Genomic DNA, 13588 nt, shown 5'->3' on the forward strand with positions numbered 1-13588 from the left:
CTGGGAAGAAACAGGAGTTGATTGTTCAGCTTCTGCAGCAGTAGCAATATGATTCTATGACCCAAAATAGGAACTTAAAATAAGCACAGTCAATTCATCATTAAGGAATCAATATGCAGATGTATATTTTTTGTGCAGTCTTTTATAGTAAGAGTAAACAGCAAAGAATTGTGCATTCCTGATTTTTTTTTAACCAAAATGTATCTCTCTGCTTCTATGATATTCACTAGTAAAGCCTTTTGAAATTTCCAACTTCCATAAGGCTAATACATTCTAAACTTTATAAAACAGATTTTGATGCATACATGACCACTACAATATTTGGCAAAGAAGAAATCATTGAAACAAGAATGAAATCATGATACAAAATAAAGGGATACAAATGTCTATTTTTAGTCATACATACACATGTAGTGAAAAGCTTCAGAACATATGCTTTAAATGACTGTTTCCTAGCCCTTACAGAACAACATACAATGTACATGAAAAAGAACAAAAAATTGGGTTGAATAGAGTAAGTAACAGCTTTTAAGAGAGAAAACATGCATGAAACTGTTTGGCAGACAGATCAATTATTCATTTCCAAACAATACAATTGAAATTTATCATACAGGAAGAATACCACATTGTAATACATGTCTATCAGGTTTCAAATAGACAACTAAAATCTGAGATTTGTGCAATTATTTTTCTACATATGTAGGCAGCATTCTTTGCATGAGTATGCATTAATTGCCTAAGAGTTATATATCTTTAATACGTACAGATTACATATTTTTTAATACAATTTGTTATCACATACCCATGTGTCTGCATGAACAGGCCTGATGTTGCTGAGAAGGACCTCTTCATAATTTCCATAATCACTGAACTTAACAACTGCAGTTGTCCCAGAAGAATGAAGAGCTTCAATTTCTGCCCGGTAGAACTTAAAAGAGAAATTTTCAAAAGTCACAAAATACAACCAGAAATACCACAAATATTTAACAATTTCCTTTTCAATTATGTGTCTGTGTGTGTGTGTGTATATATATACTTACTCTTAGTCAGTATTATATTTTGTTTTAAATTTGATATGAATTTCAGATACAAAACTAAGTATCTTAAAATTCCACACAGCAGACTCCAAGGACATGGCAAAATGTAATTAGAGTATTTAGAAAATACACAGCTTATTTAAGTAGACTGAGCATTTAAAAGACCTGTTTTCATCTCTCTCAAAGCAAAACAAATTCATCACTAATACAAATGCTGCTGTATACAGAGCATTTTTACTTAAAATATACATCTGTATGTATGCTTATCAGCTATATACTGATATAGCTTGTATGTATGTATTTGTATACCTATCTTATCACATAATAAAACATGATGAAGTTATTATTAAAATATTATAAAACTGACACTTCATAAAGTCCTTTTTCAAAACACAAATTTGGTTTTTTTACATTTATGCAAATATAGCTTTCTTGAGGGCAGTCAATCACTTTTGTCTGAGTGAAGACATATAAATCACTGCCTTATAACATGGTTAAGATCAGTACTGTATTTTATTATCACATTTCAAAATTGTCCTAGAAGTGAGTAGCACCATTTATTTTAACTACCAAGAAACAAATTACTGCTCAAAACACATATTTTTATCTGCTGAATACGTAACAGTCTGGGAAAACTCTCATATGCATTTATCTTGCAAGGTGTGTACTTTCCAAATGATCAAGATCTCATTTCACATTATACTTCATATTAATCCATCCACTCAAGCTACATATTCCTATTTAAGAGAGTGTTGCCACTATAAAAAATCCTGTATAGTTTATAATTGGTTTTAGTTATACCAGCAAAAAAAAAGAAAAATAAAGTTATGCTGCTGAGCTAATGCAGACCAAAAACAAATAAATGTTTATAAGAAATAACATAAAGTAAACATAAAAAAATTCTTTTAAAGCAGAAAAAGGTGTGAATAAAACATGCTTAAAGAACAATATTTAGGTAGTTCTCAGATTATCAAAAAGGATCAAAACCCAAAGAAACTACCCATGAAGAGTGGCAGAGAACTTTTGAGCAGATGATGACAAATCAAAGAAAACATTCTAAAACCTTCTTAGCAAAGGAGAAGAAAGTAAAATGTCCTGCTGCAGGAGAAATCTTATTAATGGGAATAAGAGCTGAAAATAAAGTACTTAAACTTTTAAAAAATCAGTAATACAAAACTATCATGCAGCATAATTAATTTGTCCACAAGTTCTTTAGCTAATAGCATTACAAGTGCTAATCAAAATTAAGCCTTTTACTGTTTCTGTTCTGTAATGATTGAAAGAAAACTGGCAGGTTTTTTATAGCCCCATTCCCGCAGACTTTATTCTTCCTTTGTGCTGCTCAAACTTGCGTGCTGACTTTTCCAGAAAAAGGTATTACACATCTACCATTATAGATGTCTTAGATAACACAGCATCCTGGTTTTGTTCCACAGCAAAGAATATGGGCACCTACATCCTATATTCAACCCTTGAAATTTTCATCACTTAAGTCAAATGCTTTAGTGAGGAGCTTAAGTCATCCTAAACTCCACCTACATGAAAGAAACAAGGCCTTGTTTTGAGCACTAAAGAAATTTCATGCAATGATTATAAGTGACATACGTCATAAATATAAAAAATAAGTAGGCAAGAAGCCTATGAACAAAGGCCATGTATCTGTAGTAGCGTGTTAAATGTCTCCCACATGTGCATAAGAGAACATTAGAGGCATATTTTGAGATACTACTCAAAGGCATACCTTGTTGTCTTCCCAATAAAGAGCAAAACATTCATCCCCTGGTCTCCAGCTTTTTCCATACTCCATGTGACTCGATGGTTCCAGTATTTTCTCTGGTTTGATGGGCCCAGTTCTCCTTTTGGGACCGGTGTTGTAATACAACATTTTATCATCAAAAGATGGGATGGCAGTGGGTCCTGATGATTTGATAGGTCCTACTCGCCTTCCTTTCTGATGATGCTCAGTGTCTCCATTTGGTACAGCACTAAAATCAGTCCTACTGGGATTTTGGTAATCATTATTAACACCAAAATGTTGCTCACTTTTTACCATAAAAGCTTCACTACTTATTGTTCGTGCCTTCCTATCACAAAAATTATCAGAATTGTGTGTTTGGTTTTCCCTTTTCCCACGTTTCTGGTTACTGTTGTCTGTCATGTCTTGAGCAGCAGAATTTTCCTTGAATTCTGTGAAAGACACTCCTTTTCCTACTCTGTTCTGCATGTTGTTATCCCTTTTTTTGAAAGTAATATCACTCTGGTGAGCAGTTATGGGATAACCCAAATCCTTTGACCTATCATTTCTAGGATAATGTCTGTCACTTTTATTTTTTTCATCTGTCCAGTGTTCTAAAGAGCTGTGCCTTTCAGGACCTCTGTTTCTTGGTAACCCACCACTTTCCAAAGCCTGCCTTGAATTCTGAAAATCCTTTTGAAAACGAGGGGGTTTCTCATTCCTTGGTTGTCTCATGTCATTGCGAGAAATGTGTCTTGAATGATTCTCTTTGATGCCATTCTGTTCTGTATTCATAATTTTGTGCTGTACTGGATGTGTTGGCTGAAATTGTAGTTTTGGTTCTACAAAGAAAAAAAATATTTCAATTAACATATTTCACATAAAATACATTTCAGAGTCTAATCAAGCTACAGCATTCTTTAGAAATGTATGCACCTTTGTGACATGGAAATGGATTGGTACACACAGAGAATTTAGCAGATACATTCGAACTGAAATTCCTAGTTACTGGAAAACATACACTACTTTGGGCTGTTCTTAGAACCAAACCACCTATGAGCAAGAGAAAAGCCAGGCATAAACTGAGGATTACTCATTTCTCCCTATGGACATCAACAACCTACTAGAGTAAGAGCCATTTAAGACAGAAAAATAGAATTCCAAGATGGAGAAAGGAAGAAGGAGGAAAATGAGGAGGAAAAGGGAATATTTCTAATCTGAATTGTAACTTTCTGTAAAAATACCTTGTTAAGAGCTATTCAGGATAAAAGAGAAAAGGCAAGAAACAGAAGTGATAAAATGAACACAGCTGGCAAAATATAGATAACAAGAATACTAGCAAAGCACAGGACTCTGATCAGTGAGCCATAATAGGACCTGCTCAAGCATCACCTTTAAGAGCTTCAACCAGAACTCTTAACTGTTGAAAATAAAGACAAGATTATCATGAATATCACTAAAAAGAGGAAACATGCTATGGCCTGCTGGAGAGGAAGGGAGCTGTGGGTATCTGTGAACTTTTTATGGAATTATGAGCTTTTTAGGCAAACATGGAATTTTTAATGGGTTATTTAGGTGAAGAGCAACAGGAGGATAGAATTGAAGATGAACCCAAAGGAAAATAAAGGAGAAATGAGATTAAACAGTAGAGCTGCAAGTAAGTAGGTTCCTGGTCAATACAGTCCTGCACGTGATCACTAATCTGTTGCATCTCCTCATTAAATTCTCTTTCTAAATTCTCTGTTGTGTATGTGAGGAGACATGTTTTTAAATCTACTGGCAAATTTGAGGTAGGATAAGCTGGTAACTGGGACAAGGAAGACCTGGCAGCTGAATACTGGAGAGACCATGGGTCTTGAAGGCCATCTGCCAGGGAGACCCCAGCTCTGGGCTAACATTCAAAGTACATTCATGTAACTCTCCTACCAGCTCCAGGCTGTACCAGCCAACAAGGTGGTGTCTGAAGTTGGTTACCAGTGCTCAGGAGAGGCTCACATGGGTGTGTGCATGTTGGTGTCTGGGTATGAGATCTGCTAGCAGACTTTAAACTGCTGGAAAAGGAAAACAAACCCAATAAAGGGATTCATGCTTGCATGAGCAATTTTGTGCCATGTGGGCAGCTGCAAAGGTGTCATTCTCTTGCTTGTGTCCATGAGCCTGGTGTGGGCATAGGCCTGGTGGGACTGTCCACTCAGGCTCTCATACACTCCCATGGAAAGGAATGTTACTACTAGAAATAATGAATGATGATACTTCAGAGCAAATGTATCAACTTTTACAACTACATGATAGATGGCAAGTTAAAATTAAAATGCAAATTCTACCTGGTTAATTTTTTTTTAGAAAAACACTTTCAAGTATCACATTATTAGTAGTAGCTTACAGAATTTTTATCAATTTAACTTACTAAATTGCCCGATAAGAATCTAGGCTCAATTTTTACATACATTAGATGTAGCATAACTTTCAGAAGTTGCATGTGTTCTATTAAAATGACCTAGTGTTTTTGTTTTTTAACATGACATAAGCATACATAAGGCTTAGCTTGAACATCATCTTGGTAAAGATACATCTTACTCTATAATTTATTAGTTTGAAACACATTTTTAATGCATTAATATGTAAATATATACTACTCAGAAAGATATGAGAGTTTCATAAATATGCATTTTCTTTTTAAAAATGCAAAGATTACTTTAAATCTTGTATAATTAGGGTTTGTTGGAGTAAAACCTTTAGAGTTAGAAGTATCTCTACTTCTTCTTTACAAATGAGACATGAAAATGCTGTTTTTCTTTACTTTGTATCTGTAACTTTTCACTAAATATTTCATAACACTTTTCCACTTCTGTATAATACCAGACTTCATATCATCCAGAAAGATTTAACTTTCTAATTAATTAATTAACAGCCTCTGTTCACAACATTTTTAATTTATACCTCTTCTCTTCTGGTAGCAAAATGCTCCAGCTTCCACTCTTCCTATACCCAACCCAGGCTCTTAGGTCAATTCCTAATGTTAATTATACACAAAATGACTGAACTGTTTGATGACCCTTGAATGTTTACTCCCTTGTACACATCACTACAGAAAAATGTGTATAAAACTCTAACCTAATTCACCATAAATCATCTTATTTAATATTCTGTAACATTAAGTTCATAAAATTAAAGTCATTGTTCCAACAGAAAGAAAATAGGAACAGGTTCATTGCTATATTGGGCATGGTAACACTTTCCCAGGATTTTAGATTTGACTTAGATTCAAAAAGTTTCCTCTTTAGGGCTGTCCTTTGCCCTCTTTCTAAATGAATAAACATTTCCTGAGCCGAGATGGGTAGTGACAGTACTTAGTACATACAAGGTACAAGGACTCTCTACAACACAAATGCATGCAAAGGAGTTACAGTTATAGTTCAGTTAAAACCTCAAGGAAAAAGCAAAACATAATTCAAAACATAATTAAAAAAATTCTATAATTCAAAAAAGTTTACTGAAATTTCTATTCAATTTCATCGTATGTAATGACCAATTTTAACTACTGTCTACACAATACAATGTGATTATAACATAAAAGCAACAAGCTGATTTGAAAGTGTGTTGCATCCTTTGATTACAGATTTTTTTTTTAAACAGTAGTAGAAAGTAAAAATGATAGGTAAAGTGACTAGAGAATTTTGAAACAGTGAACATGGGGTTTTTTTCCTAGGTCTCTTTACTGTGACATACAAAGGCTGTCACAAAACACCTGACTTTTTTTAGTCTAACCTTAAGGTATGCAAAACCTGATAAACTTAGTTTTCCTACAGACGTGCAGTTCTTGTGCTAAAAGCTTCCCTGTGACCGCATCATAGAGGGCAGCTTTGAATGAGCAGATCACATTAACTGACTGATTGACATTCCAGCATAAATCACTCACAAATGGAAAATTCCAAGTAACAGTAAATGTTACTTTGTCAACAGTAGTCAATAAAAAAAAGCCAGGAGATGAGAATAGTTCTTCATGTTTTTGTACTGTCTGGCCTGATCACCAAAAAACTGAATGAATTCTAAAGTTTCTTTATGAGAAAATACATTTAAAAATTAATAACAAGGTTCTTATCATCTGCTTGGAAGTTCTGACATGACAAGTAGCATTTGTCAGCCTGGAAACCTCACAGTTTTGGCTTTTGTATGTGATGACAGAAGAGGACCATACAGGACCAATCACATTCCCCTGATTATAAGAAACCAGCAGGACCTGCAGCACTTGGAAATCCCAGCCAACACAATTTATAAAGCACTGCTCAATGCACAATGGAATTTAAAGAGTGCGGTTTCCCAGGGTCTTCTCCTGTGGATTTAATCATGTTTAATAATGTTGCTAAATTCAATGACCATGGCCCTTCCCACACTTGTGGCAATGTTTTGGGTTTATCCTCTCTAATTGAATAATACTTTTATGTAACTGTATGGAAGTATATTTTTGAGACAGCTACCTCCAGGGTATGTTCTATCTTGTACTGGCCAAAAGATTAAAAAATTAGAAGAGAATTAGGGATACATTTGTATACACTTCATGCCATGATGTAAAATTCCCATTACTCAATAACTATGTCAAGTTAAATAAATATCAAAATAATTATTTCTAAAATGTAGTAACACTGAGGGAAGGGGACCTGAGTGAATGTTTCTGTTGAAACAAAAGAAAAACAAGCTGAGAAGAGTGATAATAAAGACATGGACAAAAAAATCCAAAACATTCTGCGTTGTATTCACTACAAACTTTAACTAACTGGATTAAAGGACTCAAACAAAACTTCTAAATTATATTTTAATAAATTTTAATTTATCTATTTTATTTAAAATTTTTATTTTTACATATTTTAATTATAATTTTTAAATTATTCTTTAAAGTGCATTAAATTTACTATATTTTGTCTCTGTATTTAGAGACAAAATAAAAGTACTAGCCCTTGTAACATGTATTGTCAATGTTAACATACCAATACAACAAATACAAGTGATTTTCTTGATAGTCACAATTAGCTCTGACTGGATTTCAATTTTTAGAAGGCTGAATAATAAATATGGTATTATTCAATTTGGATCTCTTGTCAATAGCATTCTGTACTTGTTGAAAACATGGCTACTGCACAGCAGATTTCAAGTGTTACAAATTTAACTCCAAGAAGTCAGACTTTTTTTCCCCCTCCAAACCCCCTCCCTCCCAGATATCCAAATAAATTGTGTGACCACAAAATGAAACAAATATTTGTTCATTACATTGTATTGCATTACCAATTTATTTCAAACCTTTAATTTATTTGGAACTAGATAAAGAATTATGTTCATTATTCCTTAATACTTATAGCCAGAGCTCTTGGTACCATCTTATTCTCTCTGATAATCCTTGTGTTTACTTATTTAAGCTGGCAAAGATAGATGAGTTGCTCCTCATAACAAAAGAAAACAATAAGGAGATTAATTGAAAAAGTATTTTGTGTTCAGTAGCAGAAATTAATCAAGTGCAAGCATAGGCAGCTAATTTAAAGCAATTTTGTCTACTATTTGTGTTATCTCTTGCTGTCAGGAGGTTTCTCTTGCCAAAATTCAAACTACTTAATTTTAACATAGAAATACTTTTGTAGGTGCCACCAACCATTCACAGTAACAAATAAATAAATAAATAAATAAACAAACATGCTGCTTAAAGCTAAGGATATGTTTGCTTTAATTCCCTGTATTTTATTTAAATAAACTATGTTTAAAGTATGCTGTTTTTTACAGTTAAAGAGTTAGTAGATCATGGAGTCAGGCATTTAATATTTTTGATAGCTGCAATTACTGAAAACCATATTTCCTTAGCTGGAAAAAGGAGATAAAACATAAAAAACCCATCACAAGATATCATTTATGTGGCAAAACACTAACATGCTTTTGTATAACTAATATGTACTTCTTTAAAAAAAAAATCAGCAAACAACAAGAAACTTTAAGTGCTGTCTCAACTTTTAAAAGGAATATCAGTACCTCCTAAAAAATACAAAGGTATTTCAATACATGAATGTTTTTCTACTTGTTTAATACAAGTATGAAAAGGTATCAAATCAAACAAAAACAATTCAACAACAGTTCTGCAATTTTTGTTCAGCAATAGAACCGCCCAGCCAGAAGTGAATTCAGAAATTCTCCACACCACAAAGGTTTCAGGTGCAATTAGAAACAATAGATTAGAAAAAAAAGAAGGATGCACAAAGCAAATCAATCCTCTGCATTGATGAAAAGAGAAGCAATTCCTTTCTTCAGACCCTTTCTCTCCCCAGATCACATATGATTTTGAAGAAAATTTGGTGTAGTACAGGCTTAAAAAAATACTTAGTTCAGCAAAACCACCTTTTGTTTTTAGGGTTTTACATTGAATCTCAGTCATTTAGAAGGAATTACACACTGTCTAAAGTGTATAGGACTTTAATTCTTGCAATAATGATAAATATGGCCATTCCAGGTAATTATCTGCTCCTGGTCATATACAAACATGCAACAGTAAGGGCGTGCTCATTTATTCAAAATCACTGTCCCTATACAAACCCCTTTCTTTCTGAATACCTACAAAACAAGACGAGATTTTAGAGACCATACAGGACAGCAAGATGCCAGAAATACTGCAAAACAATCTACCTTCTTTTATATGTAGTAGAGCACTGTGTTTGGTGAATATAAATGGAGAGAAACCTGCCAGCCTGGGTGCTCCTTAGTGTATTACTGTGCAGGAAAATCAATGAAGAGACATTCTTGGCTTTGTAACATTACATATTTGAGTTGTTTTGATCAGTTTCTCCAATGTGCCTTTAATTTCTGACCAATACTTTTGTAATTCTGAGTGAAATTATGTGTCTCTACTGTTCGCAGATGACAGAATCAAATTAAATTTAAGAGGTACTAGTAATATATCTACATATCCTGTTTTCTGCAGACATTTGGATGCAGACTCCATGACTGAAGAGTTCACAGTGCTAAGTATGATCACTGCAGATAGATCACTCAGCAAATACTTTTAAAGCTCCTGTCATCTCAGCTTGAATGGAACTTAAGACAAGTAATAATTAAGAATTTAACTGAAATTATTTTCAAAGGCAGAGGTAATAAAATGGCAGAAAATTCAATATAGGATTTTAAGGATGTGTTTGAATTAATCAGACTGCAGAGTTTTCCTCAAATTTGACAAGGAAAAAATCACCTATGAAAGTAAAAAAAAAATATGCCCACATATTTCTTGAAATATCCATTTAAAAGACTGCAAGCAAAAGTAAAACCTGGCATAGAAATAGAGATGCAATCCTATGGGCTATATACACTCAGTAAGGAAAATAAAAGCTAAGAACATGAAACTAAGCAACCACTTCAAAGCCTTACAAAGTACATAATCTACTTTTTTTCAGTAAAAAAGGCAGAAAGATTGAAAAAATTTCACAAAATAATCAGAAAACTTTCTGAGCTCTTAATATATGCTAACAAGTTGGGTTTGGGTTTTTTTCAGGAAAGCATGGTTCAGGAATAGTACAGTGGATTACATATTGATTACTCAGATAAAGCAAGAAAAAACAACATAGTGACAAAAAACATTAAAGTAAAAATCTCGTGAGTCATGCTAGGAAATATGTCAGAACCTTTGGTAACTGAAGGAGCATAAAACCTTCAGAAAATTTTAACAGAATTATGTTTTTGTTCTTATGACATTTATGGAATCTTTTTATTTCTATTTAAGAGGAAAGAAATCTTTAAAACACAATAATAAGGGCTATAAACTGAATATAATAAATATATCTACTTTTTTACTCACATAACACTATGCTTTACTGTCCACATACATGTACTAAATCCCAAGGGACCCTATAAGTCTCCCTAAGCAATCAGTAGTATCATTTTAAAAAAGCAATTCACTCATTTCAAGGGTCTTGACGAACTACAAGTACTTACTTACTGCAAAATCACTGACAATAAGAAATGTATATGAGCCACAGGGATTATTTCTTTTAAATTCTTTTTTTTCAGTCAAACATAAAAGCCTTCTGTAATATCTCAATATAAGCACAAAATGTATCCAAAGAAAAATCAATGTTTGCACTGTAAGCCAAAAACATTACCACTATTTTAATTTATGCTCATTGTAAAAAATTTAATGCATCTTTGATAAGCAAAATGAGTTGCCAGGAAATATCTCAAACATTACTCCCTGTATCTGCAGTTTACAAAACTGTATCAGCTAATGCAGAATGCCGAGCAGTTATTTTCTTTGAATATTTAGATTTTTGATAAATACAGTGAAGACTTGTGATATCATAAATGAAGACTCATGATCCAGGAAGAACACAATTAAATTAACAAATTGTGATTTATCTCATCTTATTTCAAATTGCTGAGTTTTAGACACCATGGAACAAATTATTTGACCTTTCTTGAGAAAAATAATTCTCCAAGCACTCCTGTTTTTTTATAATGATCGAATGAAGCAGAAGTTCTAGGAATCAACTTTTAGATGACAGAGTTAGGAAAAATAATTCTACCTATACTGTCCAGCATTTGTTCCAGATACATATATTTAAGTAACTCACCCTCTACTGTTAGAGTACCCATTTTGGATTCCAAGAAATCAAACAGTGTGCTTGGTGCAGATGGTCTGGCATTTCCTAGTTCTTCTTCATCTTCAGGTCTTATTCGGCCTCGGCCCTTCCCCTTACCTGTAAGCATTAAAGGCTTTTTGTGAATAGATAATAAAAAATAAAGTCCACACATGCTTTCATTTAATTTACAAAATGTTTGTCTTTTCTGTCTTTAAAAAATTCTGTCACAGAAAGGCACTGATAGGACAAAAGAGTACAATTTTAAACTAAAAACTGGAGAGATTTAGATCAGATGTGAGGAAGAAATTCTTTACTATGAGGGTGATGAGGCACCAGAACAGGTTGTCCATAGAAGCTGTGGATGCTTCATCCTGGGAAGTGTTAAAGGCCAGGTTGGATGGGGCCCTGAGCAACCGGGTCTGGTGGGTGGCCCCTCTGTCTGGGAGGTAGAAGATGATCTTTATGGTCTCTTCCAGCCCATATTCTTCTGTGATTCTAGGATACACATCTCCCATTTAAGGCTGATTAAATATCTGACTTCCAATTCAAAAATTTTGACAAGAATATAATACACAGAAGCCTTTCTTAGGGATTTGCTTTCAGGTTTGCAATTCTAGCTTGAAGGAAAAAAACATGCAAATACGCTCTTCTGTAACTACATTAATAATCCACCATACACAAGTTCTTTGGCTTGAAAACAGTTTTTAAGCATCTCGCAAGCTTTACCTCTAGGTGGTGGTCCCTGAATGGGTTTCTGTTTATTGTTGTTCAGAAGAAAATTTAATGCTGCCTCTAGGCTGTTACTGTTATCCATAAGTGCCTGTCTTGCTGCTTCTTTGCTAAAACCCATCTCTGTTATGTGTTTTAGAGCCTTTTCATCAACCTGAAATAAAAGGTACACACAAAAGTAATAAATACAACACTCTATAAACCCACCAGATTTTACATTAATTTTTCTTTAATTTTTAATTGAAACAATATTGTTTAATTGATTATAAATATTTCAGTTTTATATAAAATCTTTGCATACAATCTCAAAAGAACCAGCTAATCAAGAGATTTTTTTATAGGTTGTATGGTTTGTAATTAATTAATTTTCAGTTCTACTATAATAGGCTTTCAAGCACAAATTCTCCTAGTCTATATGAAAACTAAAAGAAATATCTCAAAATAATATGGGTATCAAAACTAGCCATTTGTTCCTGTTTGAACCCTTTCAGAACTTTTGTAGACAATGCAACACTCAGTTACTTCTTAAAATATGGAGAAAATATAATTGGCTAGAGGTTTTACAGAAGAAAGCAAAGAAATGCAAACAATTTACTTCTGTAGAAATGCAGGCTCGGTTATTCCAAATTTTATAGAGCATGATGACAAATAGTCAAAACAGGAATTAAAAAGCATTAAGTACAAAAAATAACATTGCACCTGCACCAAAATCATACTAGTCACCCATCCAATTTAACAGCTGCAATCAAAAACACTTTTAACTGGAACCCCATGAATATAATATTCTTTCCACAGGTTCAAAAATAGCTATATGAAGACCCTAAAAAAACCCCACAAAACCCCAAGCCCAATGGAATCTAATCTATGAGATACATATTTAAATTTTACTGTATAAATGCTTAGCCCAGAATCACAGTAATACTTGTAACTATCTCAGGTACAAAAGCACCATAAGTATTCTAAGCAGACCTCAAAATTAATTGAAAGGAACGTCATTGCTCCTCAAAGTATTCTGATTTTATTCTTTTTATATTTGAGTTTTGTTTTTAATATTACACATTTAAGACTCCACCACAGTCTTCCATCTTACCAGTTCTCTGTAGACACCTTCATTCTTCCCCTCTGGTTTTGCTATCTTCTCTTTCTGGAAGAGTTCCCTGTTTCGATTCCCTCCAGCACTCACACTGAGATTGCTTCTGTTACTACCACCACCTCCTCCAAATGTCTTGGTCTTTAGATAAGCACAAAATAACATTTCAGCAAACAGAAATAATGAAAACAAGCCTCAATATTTAGCTAGTAGAAAAGTGCAGCACCTTTGTTGCAGTGTTTTTTTGGGTGTATTTCGATTATGCTCTGGGTCAACAAATAAAGCACTAATTTACACACACACAGAAAAAGACTAATTTATTAGTTAGGAATTTTTTTTCCCCTATGCTCAAATGAAGCTGTAAAAAGGGTATATAATTCTAGCTGTTACAACT

General features: G+C 33.4%; 1 protein-coding gene across 3 annotated transcripts in view; it reads right to left on the bottom strand.

Moving 5' to 3' along the window:
• TDRD3 (tudor domain containing 3) overlaps positions 1 to 13588 on the bottom strand; it is an 88913-nt gene that overhangs the window by 18154 nt on the left and 57171 nt on the right. For all 3 annotated transcript variants that reach the window (XM_079315048.1, XM_079315050.1, XM_079315049.1), the window contains exons 8-12: positions 13195 to 13335; positions 12102 to 12258; positions 11367 to 11492; positions 2779 to 3614; positions 803 to 928 (exon numbers count right to left, since the gene is read on the bottom strand). In XM_079315048.1, coding sequence (XP_079171174.1) covers positions 803 to 928; positions 2779 to 3614; positions 11367 to 11492; positions 12102 to 12258; positions 13195 to 13335 — 1386 coding nt within the window. The remainder of the gene's footprint in view (positions 1 to 802; positions 929 to 2778; positions 3615 to 11366; positions 11493 to 12101; positions 12259 to 13194; positions 13336 to 13588) is intronic.

This window comes from Erithacus rubecula, assembly GCF_903797595.1.
Source record: "Erithacus rubecula genome assembly, chromosome: 1".
NCBI lineage: Eukaryota > Metazoa > Chordata > Aves > Passeriformes > Muscicapidae > Erithacus > Erithacus rubecula.